At 36.3% G+C, this 17,541-nt stretch overlaps 2 protein-coding genes and 1 pseudogene across 2 annotated transcripts; 1 reads left to right on the top strand and 2 right to left on the bottom strand.

Moving 5' to 3' along the window:
* The first annotated feature begins 2,846 nt into the window (after positions 1–2,846).
* On the top strand, positions 2,847–3,776 carry LOC116130754 (uncharacterized mitochondrial protein AtMg00810-like). The gene has a single exon (XM_031416457.1). The coding sequence runs from the start codon at positions 2,847–2,849 to the stop codon at positions 3,774–3,776; it is 930 nt and encodes a 309-aa protein (XP_031272317.1).
* A 3,698-nt stretch (positions 3,777–7,474) lies between these two features.
* LOC116130736 (protein TRANSPARENT TESTA 16-like) lies at positions 7,475–9,174 on the bottom strand. Its single transcript, XM_031416446.1, has 6 exons — positions 8,987–9,174; positions 8,340–8,406; positions 8,092–8,256; positions 7,890–7,931; positions 7,771–7,812; positions 7,475–7,681 (listed from the first exon to the last, which is right to left on the bottom strand). The coding sequence occupies exons 1-6, from the start codon at positions 9,172–9,174 to the stop codon at positions 7,475–7,477; spliced, it is 711 nt and encodes a 236-aa protein (XP_031272306.1).
* A 1,796-nt stretch (positions 9,175–10,970) lies between these two features.
* Positions 10,971–17,274, bottom strand: LOC116130752 (annotated as a pseudogene).
* Between the last annotated feature and the right edge of the window lie 267 nt (positions 17,275–17,541).

Below are 17,541 nucleotides of genomic sequence, written 5' to 3'. Positions count from 1 at the left end.
ATGGTTTAGGAACATTCATTTGGAATAACAAGGCTCTGGCAGTTTCAAGAAGATGTCTGTTTTTTCGTTCTGCTACTCCGTTTTGAGATGGAGTATCAACACATGAAGTTTGATGAAGAATGCCATTTTGGGTCATGTAATTTTGAAAAGAAACTGACAGATATTCTTTTGCATTATCACTGCGCAATGTATGAACAGAAACATTGAATTGAGTTTTAATCTCAGTACAAAAAGCATAGAAATAAGAAAACAAATTAGAACGCTTTTTCATTAAGAATAACCAAGTCATATGAGAGTAATCATCCACAAATATAACAAAATACCTAAAACCAGTTTTAGACAGAACTGGACAGGGACCCCAAACATCAGAGTGAACTAACTCAAAGGGAGAATTAGCTCTTTTATTAACTCTAGGACTAAAACTGACATGATAATGTTTAGCAAACTGACATGACTCACACTCTAATGTAGACACTTTATTAAACTGATGACACAATCTCTTCAGTGAAGGAAGAGATGGATGGCCCAAATGACAATGTGCTTGAAACGGGGATGTAACACTAGAACAAGCGACAGGTGTAGATTTTGGTTTGTCGAGAGTGTATAAACCTCCAGATTCATGTCCTTTACCAATAATCTTCTTCGTCGTAAGATCCTGAAACAAGCAATAATTGGGAAATAATAAAATACAACAGTTAAGAGCACAAGTAAGTTGGCTAACAGAAATCAAATTGAAAGAAAAATCTGGTAAATGTAAGACATTTGACAAGGGAAGCTGTGGAGTAGGGGTAACTGTGCCAGACCCAAGAACGTAGGATGGTGACCCATCTGCTAAAGTCACATTCGAAAGGGTTTTTGATTGATAAGTAGCAAAGAGACTGAGATTACCTGACATGTGATCTGTTGCACTAGAGTCAATGATGAATTTGGAGGATGAGGAAAGGAGACATGTATTTGGCTTACCTGAGTCAGCCATAGCCGTGACAGGAGTAGGTGAAGCCTTTAATGATTCCTGGTACAATGAAAACTTAGCAAATTCATCTACAGAGATAAGAACTGACTAATCTGAAGTATCATTGGTGGATGCAACATGGGCAGAGGGATTTTTTCTATTTCTATTCTGAAGCTTTCTACAATCACGCTTCATGTGTCCTGGCTTATGGCAACAGTGACACACAATTCCTCCCATATTACTATTTGACCTCCTCCTTTGTTGCCACTTTCAAATTGTGATCACCCATATTCATAGTCATTCTTTTGACTGACGAGAGCACTACTAAACTGAACCAGTGGGGTACCTTCTGTGCGAAGTACTCTACTAAAGACATCCTGCAATGAAGAGATCTCTGGACTGGCTAGAACCTGAGATTTAGTAGTCTCAAATTCAGAAGGAAGGCCTGTAAGAAAACTCATGACTGCCATTTGCTCCCGTTGTTTTTGTTGAACTTTGACATCAGCACTGAAGGGTAACAACATGTTCAACACTTCATAAGTCTTCTCAAACTCTATAAAATAAGCTGTAAGAGACTTATCTTATTTCTCTGCACGGTAGAATACCTTACACACTTCATAAATATGAGAAACATTCCCTTTTCCAGAATACAAAAACTCCAAATAATCCATCATTTCTTTAATAAATTCACAATGATTAATTAGGCCAAGTACCACACCGTCAATAGAGTTCCGTATTTGTAGAATCAACCGAGCATCATCCCGGAGCCATGTCTTTTTCGAATCATCCTCAGGTGGATCATCAGTCATATGATCATCTTTATCAATACTCCGCAAATACGGTATAATAGTTTTACGTCAATCATGGTAATTAGTTATACCAATGAGCTTATGTTCTATAATTTTCGACATCGTCAGTATCATTTCCATCACTGGCTTTGTATCAGACATGTCTTAAACAGATGTTAATCTCAATGCACACCACCAAACGGTTAAAACAAAGCAAACTAACTAAATTTCAGTGACACACCAAATCAATCAACAGTCACCACCAACAAGAGGCCACAGCAAGCAAAAAACCAATAACCAAACGAAAACAAAGTGCCGAAAGATCACAAGTAAGTCCTCAGAAATATCCAAACAAGGAACAGCAATGAACCAGTAAGAGATTACCCAATCCAGCACGAAAATATGCTGTAACAGTATCGACGAAGCAAACGAAGAGAATCGGAGGAGAAGTCAGCTGTGCACGTGCTCTCACGCGCCGGCGAAACTCTGGTGAACAGTAACACACGCCGGCGCGTGTTACTGTTCACCAGAGTTTCGGGTGGCGCCTGGAGCTCACGCGCGTTGATTCTGAAGGCCGGAACTCAGGGTTTTACTGATCAGAGGCTTCTGAATCTCCCTTGGGTGGCGGTGTTGAACAAATCTCAACCTAAACAGGTTTTCCCAATTTGAAACCCAAACCCTAATTTCCCATTTTTGAAACCTAAACCCTAATTTCCCAAATTTGAGACCCAAACCCTAATTATCTTTTAAGGCTCTGATACCATGTAAAATAAACGTAATGAATATTCACACTTCTCATTATTAGCTTAAAAGGATACATATTTATATACACTTGTAGTGTTCTAAACTAGATAGCTTAAAAGGATACATATTTTAATGTAATCCCCATCATCTAGGAGGTCATTACATCTGTAACACAAAGCTCATCTTGTTGCCAAGGGCTAGACACAAGTACCTGGTCTCGACTACACTGATACCTTTAGTCTGTTATCAAGGCTACCATTGTTCGTGTTGTGCTATCTATTGCTGTGACTAACAAATGGCCCCTTCGCCAACTTGATGTTAAGAATGTGTTTCTTAATTGCACTCTCACTAAGCATGTGTAAATGGGGCCGCCTCCTGGATACATTTATCCTCGCTTCCCTAATCATGTTTGTCAATTAAAGAAAGCTTTTTATGGCCTAAAGCAAGCTTCTCATGTCTGGTTCCAATGCTTTAGCTCCTTCCTTATTCAGCTTGGTTTCTCTTGCAGTCGAGCTGATACTTCTCTATTTATCTTCCATAAGCACTCTGATATCATTTATTTGCTTCTATATGTTAATGACATTATTATTACTGGCAACAACTCATCTCTCATCCACAGATTCACCTACAAACTCAACTCTGAGTTTGCCACTAAGGATTTAGGTCCTCTCAGCTACTTTCTTGGCCTTGAAGCTTCGACAACTACAGATGGCCTTTTCATCAGTCAGCTGAAATATGCACGGGACATTCTTACTCGAGCTCAATTACTTGACAGCAAACCAGTCCACAGTCTTATGGTTGTATCTCAGCACTTGTCTGTAGAGGGTCCTCTATTCTCAAATCCTACTTTTTACAGATCTCTAGTTGGCGCCCTTCAATACTTGACCATCACACGCCCAGATATTGCTCATGCTGTCAACTATGTCTGTCAATTTCTGCAGGCTCCAATAGCAGATAATTTTCTCACAGTTAAGCGAATTCTTCGCTATATCAAGGGCACTCTTCATTTTGGCATCACTTTCCACTCCTCTGCTACTCCTAGTGCTCTCATTGCTTACTCTGATGCTGATTGGGCAGGATGCCTTGATACTCACCGGTCTACCTCTCGTTACTCCATCTATCTTGGAGGAAATTTGATTTCTTGGAGTGCTAAGAAACAACCCACAGTCTCTCATTCAAGCTGTGAGTCTGAGTATCATGCCCTTGCACATGCTGCTGCTGAGCTCCTTTGGATTACGTACCCTTCAAGACTTACATGTGTCACTTCCACAACGGCCTCTTCTTCTATGTGACAATAAAAGTGCCATATTTTAATTTGAGCTCAAATCCAGTTTCCCACAAGCGAGCCAAGCATGTTGAATTAGACTATCAATTCCTTCGAGAGCTTGTCGTTTCTGGCAAACTTCACACTCAATTCATCTCTTCTCGTCTACAGGTTGTCGACATTTTCACCAAAAGTATCTCTTGACCACTTTTTAAATTTTTTTGATCCAAGCTTCACATCTATTCCAACCTGGAGCTTAGCTTTGGGGGGGGGGGGGGGGGGGGGGGGGTGGTTTGGGGTGGGCGAGGGGGGACTTTGCCTCAATATAAGGCATAATATTTGTAACAATTTTGACCCATGATTCTAGCCTAAATTCTACGATATTCTTTCCATCATTTCCATGTAATTGATATGTAAATATTCTAGATTGATTTGTAAATATTCTAGGGCAACTTGTACATCTATATAAATAGACATACTCACCACTTCAAGCTGTGTGGTGAATTCTCTTCAAACTATCTCATAAGGTAAACTAGGGAAGGCTAAAAGAATTGCTTCAGAATGAGATCAAGCTATCTGCTTGTCAGCGTCATAGTTGTATTTTGAAACTAATAGTAACAAAAATGATGAATATGTGTTTGGTAATGGACATTTGTATCTAAATTAAAATAGAGTTTCAGAGACCTAATAGATAAAATATTTTTCTTTTTTAAAAAAAAGGATCAGATCTTTGCAAACATAATTTTGAATTACAATTAATTACTAAAGGGCATTTAGCTATCGATTGACTTTGAATTCGAAAGAAAACAGATTCATGTTACTATAATTAATGAGATCAACTATTATAGAAGCTTTAAGGGGCATTTATTTAACGTGAAAAAGGAGGAAGAGCAACGCATGGGAGCCACTAGCTACATGCAGACTTAGCTTTAATCATTTTTCCCAAGCAAAGAAAATTCACACCTCTCCCCTTGGGTTGGATAACAAACCCTTTAGTCACCAGAATTAGTTATATTCGGAGGGTCTTATGTTGGAATTGTTAGGAGAGGTACCTATTACATTTATGCAATTACTTTGATCCATTATGTTTATAGGATGTTATGTGGCTCTGAGGATTAGACATACTCCAATGTGAGTCTCAGATACCTAAAAAAAAATAAAGTAAAATTTGCAATACATAAACAAGATTTTCTTGTCTTACTACTTCCCGAGCTTCAATGGCTGGCATGAGCAATATTTTTTAATTAGGTTAACAGAAATGAGTATATATGTATGTTTGCATCAAGTAGTTTCTAGAGTGGCCTTTTTCTTGTTACATTGAAGTTAACAATGCCTAACCGACTGCATGTAGTAGTAGTACATATTAATTATATTGTGATTTAATGCTAAATATAATTTAGTTTCTTTTTCGTTCAAATCAAATTACAAGATGTTAATAGTTTAATATATCTGAAAAAAAAAAGGATCGGGAGGAATATAATGATATGTTAATTATAGGGTTAATTAAACTTAAGCATGAATATTAATTTAACCTGGCGTTGAGATATCTTAATCTTGTCCTAATTAAGGAACCTTTTTTACACATTACTGCTTCCACTTCTATTAGTATGATCATCAATTTGCTTGGTTTCTTAGGGTACTGGTTGAAATATACGATAATAAGGAACAGTAAACTATTTCTGCCTCTCTCTTTAACTATGAAGCCATGCATGCCATATTGAAACATTAGTTTGTTATCCCCGCAAATTGGTAGCGGAATGGAGTCTTCCCATGAAGTGTCTTCGCAATGGAGTTTGCTGACTTTAATGCTTGAGTCATATTCTATAAACCTTGGACTGGATGGTATTCCCCCTTAACTAGTTATCTCGGGATCTATGGCCTGATTTCTCGCATTTGGGCTATAACTCCCCTCATGACTTGTTGTGCAATCTGCTACATCCAGCAGCAGTGATATCCCTTCCTCATTAACTATTCCAGTCGTCTCTCTATGATTAGATGGGAGGTTCACGCCTTTTTTTCTGGTTCTTTGCTGGTGCTGCATTGATATTCAGTTTCCTGCACTTTCTGCAGAGTCCTTTGTTATATATTTTTATGGTTCTGGTGTCTCTTTGATTGTGTGCTGGATCGGTTCCCACTTGTTAGGTGCTTGCATTCAGGCGCCCATTTTGCTGAGCCTTTCCTGCTCGCATTTTATTGTTTTTGAGATGCTGCTGTTTTTTGGGGAAATTGTGATGGACAGTGGCTTCTTTAGAGGGCGTGAAGATGTAGCTAAATGGGTTGCTGGAGTGATTTGGTCTACTTGCTTTTTTGGCTTCTGCAGGATCCTGGTTGGGAAGGGAATGAGCTTTATTTGGATTTATTGTTTCTGTCGAATTCTCTGGAAAATGCCCCAGAAAATTCCACAGCTTTTGCAACTGCAGTTTTGCTTTTACCCCGCTGGTTGGTCTGTTTGGTTGGCTTAAAAAGCGCTGCTGTCCTTGGGCTCTCTCTTTGCTCTAAGTTTTTACGGGGCTGTAATTTTTCGTGCAGATTTTTGTTGGTTGGTGCTGGTATAGGCTTGCTAGTTGTATAAAAAAATTTGTTAGCTTTTTGGTGGGCCAAGCAACTAGAGCCTTGATTTTTGTTTGGCTTTTGAGGCTCCTTTTTGTGTAATTAGTCGGTTTTGTAATCCTTGTGTTTTTGGCGGTTTTGGCTTAAGTTTCTTTTGGCTTCTCTTACCCTTTGCTTAGCCATGTCACTTGGGAATGCCAAGGTTGTGTGTCTAAAGGGGTGTTCCCTTTCTAGACTGTAATTCTTTATTATTTCTTTAATATAATTACCAAGTTTATCAAAAAAAAACATTAGTTTCAAATTAAGCAAATCCCTTAATACATAGAAAGAGTGATATATATTGGTAGCACACAGAGACATAGAAACCTTATATAACTCCATAGAAACATAAAACAAAGGTTAATATAATGCATAATTGATAACCAAATCCAGTAGAAATTATATATTGTGAGTCTGCAACTTGATAATGGTAACCTAATCTTTCATCGAGAACCCATGCGTACTCTCTGCACAAATCACGTAATTAAATTAATCCACAGATTTTTCAACGGGAGTATGTAGAAAATATATATAAAAATGATGAAGTGCATTGATTGAATGTCAGATTTTTGTAATGATTTCAGCTTCTAGGACCACTGAACAAGTCTTGCGGTCGCCAGAAAACATCAACATCCATTGCCTTTGGTTTACCTTGGTCAACTGCTATTTCAAGACAACCCCTTTAGAATATATTGGAGTACAGTACAGGGAATAAAATGAAGGAAATATCAGTTTAATAGTTTGACTTGATCTTGACACCGAAAAGAAGAAAGGGACTAATGAACAAAACTTTTTTTTTTTTTTTTTAAAGATTTTCTATTAATTTTTATTGTTCGATATCAACTTTTCGTGTAACAAAGTAATCAGTTTATAATAACATGTTTGGCTCCTAATTTGTAGCAGTTTTTAGTTCCCAATGACATAAGCATATCACACATTTATCATATTTCTTGCAGTTGATTTTTTTTTTTTTTTTTTTTAATATTCTGTGAGTTTTATGGGTTTCAGTATAAAGTTTAAACCAACCCATGTCGAGCATCATCTTAATAATCATCGTAATAAGAACTTCTGAAAATAATAAAGGTAAATTAAAGATGAATGGAAGTAGTTATTTGAGTATATACCTTAAGTGAGGTTCTAGATATTGGAATCCTGAAGGTTGGGTTGAGCAAGCTGAAGATGATAAGGGTGAATATGATTAGACATGGTTGCCAGCTGAAGCACACTACTGGGTTGTTCTCCACAGAATTGAAAGTGATCCAAGATTTGTTGCTGATGTGACTCATCCGGCTTTGCCTCCAATGCCGCCTGCTGATACTCAATCGCCAGTCGGTGCTCCTGAATCTGCATAATTAACTATCACCAGTTAAGACGCCTTCAGTCTTTGATTAACCCTAAATGATATATACATGATGCACATTGAATTTACTTACCCATCGGTACATGTTGCTGTTCTCCTCCTCCAACATTCGCTCCTACACATCAAGCGATAGGTTTATAGTTGCATTAAACTCTGCATTTTGAGATAAAGACACTGTTATTATTATTTTACCTTCCTACGTAGATTTTCCAGCTGCTGTTGCAGGAGCTCACTCTGCAAGCCCCACCCAAAAATTAAAAAATCAAACATGTATACGCAGAAAAAAGAAAGAAAATAGAAAAACTTCTTGTCTTAAACAAATTAAATGCTAATTAATTGATTAATTATAAAACAAAAGTTCTGTTCAATTTAGAAAGTAAATTAGAGAAGCTACCTTTCTTTGTCGGACCTTATCAACAGAAAGTTCAAGTTGTTGTTCAAGCTGATCCAGATCTTCATATGGTATGGAACTCATGTCCTCACCAGTGTAGCGTCGCATACTTAGCTGAAGACGCCGGGTTTCTTTTTTCAGCACCGCTAATTCATTGAATAATTCTTCCTACAAAATTAATTAAAGGGCAAATTAAACAATCAACTAATATAGGCCATAACATACAATACAAGATTAGAATTTAGAACTACCCGGGTATCGTGCTCAGGAATACGAGTCCCGGTGACCTTCTGCCGCCTTTCAATGATTTGTTCCATTCTGCGATCGATCGATCAAATAAAAAACGCATATTTGCATGCAAAAGTAGCGTTAGAATTATGTGTTTTGAAAGGTGATAGTAGTGAATTTTCTCTCAACTCCCAAGAAAATTTTTAAATGCTCAAATGTATGCGTGGATCCTCAATCCTTCTGCATAAAGCTGGAGTTTGAAAAATTTCTAGCTAGTATTACTTATCAATCTATCAGTAATTAAGTAATGTGCTACTTTTTAAAACGGAATCATAATAATCATGGGTTTAGTTAGCTACCTCAGGCAAGAAACATGCTAATGATGAGAAACCCTAATATATTACTTTTCAGAAGCGAAGAAAGAGAAAGTCAGTGAAAGATTCAATTTGGTCCCCAGAAAATCAGAGAGAAGATGGGGAGGAGAACGTATATAATCTTCAAAGATATCTGAAACAGATGTATCATAAATGTCATATGAACATCAAAAGCCAAAATCAGAATGATCATAGAAACATCAATCACCAAATCACACAAGATGCATGGTTCAGATTAATTGAAAAACTAAAATAAAATAATATATTAAAGGTGGGAATTGTTAAAAGTTATAAACCTCAAAGGCTCAGTGCAGTACTGGCACAGCTTGCCAGTGCTCGAGAAGATGATGAGACCAATCTGAGCATCGCAAAGCACTGAAAGCTCATGAGTCTTCTTCAAAAGCCCACCTCGTCGCTTTGAAAAGGTAACTTGCCTAGTTGTTGGGTTCTCAATCCTCTTGATCGCTATCTTTCCGCGTCCCATAGTTGTTGCCTTAAATCTTTTCTGTAACTTGTTAAGAAGAGGTTACTAATGGAAATACATTTCTGTAAAGATGATCAAGTTCCAAAAAAGGACTAGTGGACAGAAAGAATAAATTAAGGAAATAAAAGGCAATGAAAAATGGAATGCAAGTTTCTGAAACCTACTGGTATTTTGGAGTAGTTAATAAAGCAGGAAGGAGGAGAAGAGAGATTGATTTACCTGATGTTTATCTCCTTGTCTGTAAAGTTTGGATGAGTTTGTAGAAACTGTATATGAACATGTTATATAATATATCTATCTATATTTACTATACCTTGCCTTTCTTTAGCCCATCTAATTCTGAAAAACTACCAAACTGCACCTGATCCCCTACTGTAATTAATTATAAACACATTATTACCACGCTGAGTACAGGGAAAGATTAGCCATTTAAAATAAATATATGTTTGTCTAATATAAATCATTTGATATTTCTTCTTTCATGTCTAAGGTATGGTAATAATTTACAAAATAAAAAAATAATAACTATATATGATAAGATTTTATTAAATAAACTATATCTAGTTGATCGAGTAGAGTAATTCGATAAAAACTCTTGGGTGTATTACTTAAGAAGTCATGAATTCGAGTTTCTCATCGGTTGGAACTTTCACGTGACTCGAGAAATTAGTTAAGGTATGCGTAAGCTGACTTAAACACCCCGGACATTAAAAAAAAAAAAAGATTTGATTTGATTAGATAAATATATATACATAGATAATCTTGTTTGTTGAGATTATTCTAACTTCATATTCTATACATAAAACCTAAAATGGTTGTGGGCAATGGGTGTAATTTGTGGTGGCATACTTCTGGTCTTACGAGTACGAAAGCAGGACAGAAGGAAGCAATAGCATGACTGTTGGCCCACTCTCTGCTATCATCTGCAAAGCAACCTGAAATTTTCCAATTGGAGAAAGTTGTAACAAATGGTTAGAAAATTAAGGTTGCCAAAATTGCAATACCCAAATACTACTCTACACCTAATTGAAAACGACAAAGTGTAACAATCGACCAGTATATGAATCAATGAAGCTCAGCTGGCACCTATGGAAATAGTCCAAAACCCAATATGCTTTTACATCGAACCCTAAAACCAAACCAACCCGTATCTTTAATTTTCAAATTACTATGTAAAACCCATTAAAATTGCTTTGATTTGAGATAGATAGAAAAAATAATAATAATAATTTGAAATGTCCCCTAGCTGCCCCGCACTAAGTAAAATGGTCAAAAAGAGAATAATCCAAATAAAGGCACGATTGCTAGCTGTACTGTACATACTCAAAGATGGAATTAAATTGGTTGTGCTAGTTTTATTTGTGAGTGATGTACAAATGTGGCTGTGAAGAAGAAATAGATGAGCGTTTTAGGGTGATAGGAAATGGGAAAGCTTAGTCAGAGATCACATGTTAAGTTTTTCCAAACCGGCAGCTAATTAATATAATTGGTCCCAAATGTTAATGTTTGACTGCATGTCAACATCAACAATATCTCACTTAGCTTATGCACAACGCAGTCGCCAGACCTTCATTACAAATCTTTTTTCTGTTTTTAGCTTTTTCTTTCTTACACTTCTCTATTATTGAAATCGCTCTGCCTTACCAGAAATGACAAACTCTCCACTTCAGTCTTCACTACACCCACCCTCATTTGCTTCAGCTTCAGCACATGCCAATGGAATCTTCATAATTTCAACATTGAGATTTTCTAAAGCTTTTACTTCATGATACCAGGAGGACAAATAACACAAACACTTGCAACTAAAATAGATACATTTTTTTTTTTTAATTTAAATGCCCATTTTACACTACCATGTTGACATCAACATAGTTGTTTGATTGTAATTTTAACAAAATACACAAGCCCTGCCCTTCCTCACAAAATATACAGCCAAGACTGAGGTTACTGACGGCAGAGAAGATCGAGCAAAACACCTTACTTAAGGTCCACATTCTTACATCAAACACCTCCAAAAACCTACTAGAAACTTTGACCAGTTTTGTAGGTAAACCAACCTTAAACTCAATCCCATGCTTCACCGTCTCCATCTTCGTTTCTTTCTCTTAAGTTTAGAATTCTGAGCTTCGTTAGCTGTTCCCGAACTGAAAATCAAGAAAGTGTTAAGCCATAGCAAATGAACTTTTAAGAGATTTGACAAGCACAAACTATGTCCACCGACGTGGATACCACAGAAAAACCCCAACACTTACAAGATAGGAACAGGGTATTTAACAAAAACTGCCTTTTCAATTTACAAATTCAACAAAAGTAGAATGGTTACATAGAAACAATCAGGAAAAGACCATTATTTGCCTATGAGAGACCACAAAATAAAACATTTTATGGATTCAAGAACAGAACAGAAACTACAATCACCGAATAAAACTTACAGGAGTCCAGGAATTTCAAGTAGATATGTAAATAAATTTTGACTCCCACTGGCCTCAACCAAATTGGGATGAAATGATTACCAAAACAGAAAAGACACACCGGGGTACAGACACAGAGAACTAGAAACTATTAAATAAATTGAAGACAGAAAAGAAGCCACAAATATAAGGTTTGTGTATCGTTGATTACTTACTCTGAACTCTGATGTTCCAAATCCTTAATAGCATGATCCATTGCATAGAGAATCATTTTTTTCACCTGATTCAGATAGTAATCATCAAAAACATAATCATAAAGCAAAAAAATATTTACAGCTTAAAAACAATACAGAATCCACAGCGCATAACTTCCATATAGAATCCCAGGATTGCAAATAATGGAAAAGCATTGAAGGGGGAGGTAATGCAGTCATCCAGATATCTTATTGCTGTGAACAGACTCATAGTTGCTACATCAGAGCATATGGAAAAAGAAGGGGCAGGGCATGCTTAACAACAATGGAAGAGAGATATGGTAGTGGACAGCAATTTTGATTAGGTCTAAATGATAGTGATAACAATAATAATCCATAAAACAACTATTAGTCAAGAATCAATATTACTATAAACGTTCAGGATGTGCTGAATCAAGTTCTCTATATTTTTTAAGCAACTATTGTAAAGTAAATAAACAACAAAGCATTATTAAATCTCAATGTTTCACCACCCGAAGTAGTCCAAAGTGAATATTACTATAAACTTTCAGGAATTCACAATTAGCCAAGTATAAGGAGAAGAAATACCTCCAACTTGTCCTCTTTAGCCCTATGATTTGGAGGAAGCAACCGGAATTCCTCTGTCAAACGGGCGCACTCACCAATATTTTCAGGAGAGACAAAATCTAGTGCAACCTTTATGCATGACTGTTGAAGACCAAAGCAAGAGCATTAGAGATATATTAGCATACATAAATCGATTACTCTGCTTAAGAATAAATCATTTTCATACTCGATAATACAACATGAAATGCTGAAAAGGTTTACAACTTTTAAGATGATGGACTGCAATTCTGCATGTGTGTCTGTGTGGGAGAGAAAGAAAACAGTCTTAAATATAGACAGAAAAAAGTCAAAACTCCCACTTTAACTGCTATCATCAAGCAGATGACATCTTGTTCGCTGGAATATTTAAACATGGCACACTATAAATTTACAGCTTCCCAGAAAAAAAAAAAAAAAAAAAAAAGAAATACCACAATATATCTACTCTAGTGAATTAGAACTGTCTCAATGTAATATTGATGGCCCGATAAAAATAAAAAATTTAACCCATGTCTTCCAAAGTAAGTGAAAAGCAGAAAGTTGTCCATGTGTAAATTGATATACCTTAAGGTTCCTGACTTGATGGGGGCATCCTGCAGGAATGAAAACAGCCTCTCCAAGCTTCTGAACAAATGTCCAAGGTTCGATTCCTGAGTGATAGCATATAACCATAAAACAGTAATCAAAGTCTACAAACGTTAATTCAAACAGTTCCATAATATTAATGCATTTTAACATACCATATTCCTGCTTGAGCTTTGCTTTATGCTCCAAAGTGAGGTAAAAGATCTGATCATGAATAGGATGAACAACCTTTGCCACCAGAACAAACAATGAAAAAATGGTAAGACATTAATCTGTAAATGAAAATATATATATATAAATGACTTCTAAATATAGGCATAAAACTTAAAAGGTTGAGAAAACCTCTACTATTATTCAAATGATATTACATACTAAGCATCTAGGCATAAGAGGAATCAATATGGCCACAGCCCCAAATCCCAGTGTGCATTACTCTTCAACCAACTATTTCATCATTCTCTTTCGCATAAATTGTAGATAGCATCCTTAAAAGATCCAATGTATTCCCCAAGAATTAAGATAAGCTCTTTCATCAAGGCAACTTAAAAACAGCTAGGCTTTTTCTTTTTATTTCTTTAAACAAACTTTTCTTAATCATTCAGCAATAAATTCATTTTAAATCTGTCACTACCATGGATAAATGATTTTAATAGCCAAACTTCCATGATCAAAAGCTAAACTTGGCTGACAGAGTTTGTCATTCAATCACTCAATGCAAATCAATGATCATTACAATGCATAAATCAAGATATCACACTTCTAATATACATAATAGTCAAAAAGAAAACTCCAGGCATATTATGAATCATTCAGCAAGCAGCTACCTGTGGTATTTGACGACAATGAATATGTCTGAATTCTCTAAAATGCTTATTAAGATACTCTTGCAGCTTAGCAACATCTTGTCTCCGAAAAATGTCCCAAACAGCACCTCCATCAGCCAATTCTAACTCACTTTGAGGAACATCAGATGGCTCACCACTCTCTCCACTACTACCTTGATTTGCAATTGCCTCTGCTGCATCCTCCAGTTCAGATCCTCCAGATTCATCACACTTGTCACCACTCTGATTATCATTAGCAGGTGCACCACAAGATGTACCGTGGAAATTTTCATCTACAGACTGAGTGACACCGAATATCTCCATTTGATCTTGGGCTTTGTGCCTCTGTTTCAACTTCTGTATAGCCTTAAGATGTCTAGGTTCAAGTTTCACTTCAGCAGTATGTGTCAAAACATTCACCTGAAACAGAAAATTCAGAAAAATAAATAATTTCTCTTAAGCAACAAATTCAAATTGAGACTGATTTAAAATCCGTGATTTCAAGGGACTGAAGGAATTTGGACACTTTTCGCAGTCACAACCTTTGCAGATACTTTTAGTTTTACAAAATTACTGAAAAGGCAACAGTTCCCATGGACCTAAGATCATTTCAAATACTTTCCAATTTGGAGGATTTGTGAATGATTGCCAAAAGCCAATCTACACAGTAATGTAGGTGACACCAATATAGGGTGCAATGTAACACCTCTTTTGTTGGTGACACCTAAATGGTTTAATAGCGCATCCAACAATGATCATTTTGGTTTTGGCGGTGTTGGAAAATGCAATCCAATAGCCAGTGGTTGGCACCAAATTATCATTTCTTTTCCGTCTTTCAAAATTTTAATAAATTATTTGTTAACATTTTTTGTGAAATTTTGTATATATTCATTACATAATTATATAAATATCTTTTATTATTATAAAAAAAATTATAAAATAAAAACATGTTTACTATTAGTCTTTAAAGATTCTTGTTTTGTGGTCTGAGTTACCCAAACCAATTAATTAACCCACCCTACCCCAACAGATTCCTAACTTTAAGTGAAGGGTTGGGGTGGATTGTGGTTTATAATTATCAGGTGGGGTTATCTTGAGTAGTGGGTTGCCTGTTAGCTCAAAGAAAAAAAAAAAAAAAAAAAAAAGAGGAAGATGAAGCCAATGAATGAAGCAAACAGTTGCAAGTAAAAAAGAATAATATTATACCGCATCAGACATATCACAGTGAAGCTTGGTAACAGAGTCTCCACGTCCAAGCTCTTGAGCAACCCCATAAGCAATATATGTCTTTGGCCCCATGTCTGGCTTCAGAGATTTGTCAGGCAATTTGGTAGCAAGATTCAGAGCACCACCACGAGGATGTGTATATTCCTTAAAAGGCAAACAAGCCAGAAACTCAATGTTATGACGAGGTAAGCGTTCCTCAAATAAATTAGATGGCGGCCAGTCCTTTAACTTCAATATTTGAGGCCACGATTCCCAGTCATAACGACCATCCGTGTAGCCTTTAAAGAATTGGTGAATGTTGACCTCCCCCTGCCATTCATTAACGTTGAGAAACAAATAACCAGACTATAAACAGTAAATAAAGAAATAAATAAAAAATGGCAAGTAAATATCATTGACAAGAACCATAGACAGACCCCACAAATATGGAACTTTTCAAGCAAAACAAGAAATTTTCTCACACAATCAGCAAACTAAGCAGAATGTAATCACTTTCTAGCTCTTAACATGAAAGTCATATAAACTAATCCACTAGAGAATTGTGAACTCAGGAAAATAAACATATATATAAGCTGGTAGACAAATTTTTCAGCAGAAATGAAAAACACATAAAGCAAACACTTGAAAAAGTAGCAAGAACTCTCTTTGGTAAACCCATTGACATACATGGTACATAATTTATAATAATTTCTTAAGTAGTAATATCTATTATTCTCACTTCCTTAGCCGCTAACGACAACATGAACTTCTAATATTCACCTGGAAAAAACATTGACCTTTAATCTCTTCTACAACAATTTCAAAATAACCCAAAAAAAAAAAAAAATGAGCACAAGCACAAAAACCTAGCTCCTGAAATTGACAAGGCATTAATTTCCTACATGTCAGTTGGTAGTTTCCACTGAGACTTCCAGATGGTAGGTAAAATAGTTTTTTTTTCTAAATTCTAAACCATCTATGTACAGGAATCTGGAGTATGCAATTAAAAATTACCCTATAACTAGTTGAGATTCAAGGCAAAATGTTGATCTATGTCATGCTTGCAAATACAGAAACTGTCACATATACAAAAAGAAAAGAAAAAGTAGGTCATTTGGGAACACATGTAACTCGATATTATAATCTACCTGATCTAACTCATATTACTATTGAGGTTTTTGCTGATCATTTTTTTTATGGTCTGGACTCTAGCCAAAACAAAAAATATTGCACTTTGTAAAATGAATGGCATGCAAAAAAATTCCAGCCAGCAAAGTTTATGACACTGTACTACAACAGTATAAATAAACTGACCTCACACCAATCCAAGCAATCAATAGCCTTAACATCCAGATGTTGGCCATGCTTTATATTTGTAATCTGACGAAAAGCGCGCCACATAACCATTGGTTCCCAACTCAACCCCAATGCACAGTCAAGCACATTGCTGACTATAACCGGCTCGCCTTTAGCCCAATGCCACTGGAAATGCTTTAAATCTCCATGCTGAATGTCTTTAGCAACCGGGTTATACAAATAATTATCGATTGGTTCTTCGCCAGCGAGAAGCTGGCTTTTCTTAATTGATTGTGCCCATGTCAATCTCACCTGCTGAGTTGTGAACAATTGCACATTTGTTCTGGAGATTTAGGCATATCTTCAAGATTATGAGCTTTGACTACTTCTTCAGCCTTTATCACCATTCAGCAACCCAATTTCTTGTAAAGATAGACCTTAGTTCCAAGAGGCCATCACCACAGCCACCTAATTCCTTTGGGGCAAGGAATACCACCATTCCCATTTGCCTTCCAGTCAGGTATTGACCTATTCTGATCCTTAGAATTGACTCAGCAGTAGATGACCTGTCTTTTTCTGGAGACTCAGATTGTTTCATATACCATGCAAGTATCCCAAACCTTTGGCTTACAATATTCCACAACTACTTCCTCACCTCCACCCTGCAAGTGGCCATCACGCATTTCCCGGCACAAACAAGGCAAAGATCATACTTACAGTTTGGACAGCTTCTGTGAAAGTCAACAATTGAAGTTCGACAGTTGTCACTGTAAAATTATGACATGGCACCAAAAGTCAATAAGGAAATGTAGCACGGTACAAAATGACTGCTTGTTAAAAGTTATCTTAGGAAAGAATCACATACCAGTAGACACGCTCAGTATTAGACAATCTGCCTTCCGTGGCTGAATTTCTAACAGTGATACCCTGGTCATTCAAAAATAACTTAGCAAGCATATATAGAAAAAGAATATCACTTGAACATATATGGTATGCTATGCATTGCAAACATGGCTGATGCCATATACGTCTTTCAGAAACTTGCTGAGAAAGCAAGAATATGGAACCACCTTTAAGAGAATGAAATATTATGCCTGCCGATTAAAGTCTAGATAATCCTCTTTAGACGTTGAAATGAGTCACCTTAGCTCCTACCTAATGACAACAAGGTCTACAAAGCAAATGAATGGAATGTCCTCTTATTAGCTCAGATACAATGGCACC

Source organism: Pistacia vera, unplaced genomic scaffold (genome assembly GCF_008641045.1).
Source record: "Pistacia vera cultivar Batoury unplaced genomic scaffold, PisVer_v2 Contig225, whole genome shotgun sequence".
NCBI lineage: Eukaryota > Viridiplantae > Streptophyta > Magnoliopsida > Sapindales > Anacardiaceae > Pistacia > Pistacia vera.
This window is presented reverse-complemented; position numbering and strand designations above follow the sequence as displayed.

Coding starts and splice junctions, on each gene's coding strand:
- LOC116130754 (XM_031416457.1), top strand. CDS start 2,847: ATGGGGCCGCCTCCTGGATACATTTATCCTCGCTTCCCTAATCATGTT.
- LOC116130736 (XM_031416446.1), bottom strand. CDS start 9,174: ATGGGACGCGGAAAGATAGCGATCAAGAGGATTGAGAACCCAACAACT. Junction 8,407..8,986: donor TACTGCACTGAGCCTTTGAG/GTTTATAACTTT, acceptor GATCGATCGCAG/AATGGAACAAATCATTGAAA. Junction 7,682..7,770: donor ACAGCAACATGTACCGATGG/GTAAGTAAATTC, acceptor TTAATTATGCAG/ATTCAGGAGCACCGACTGGC.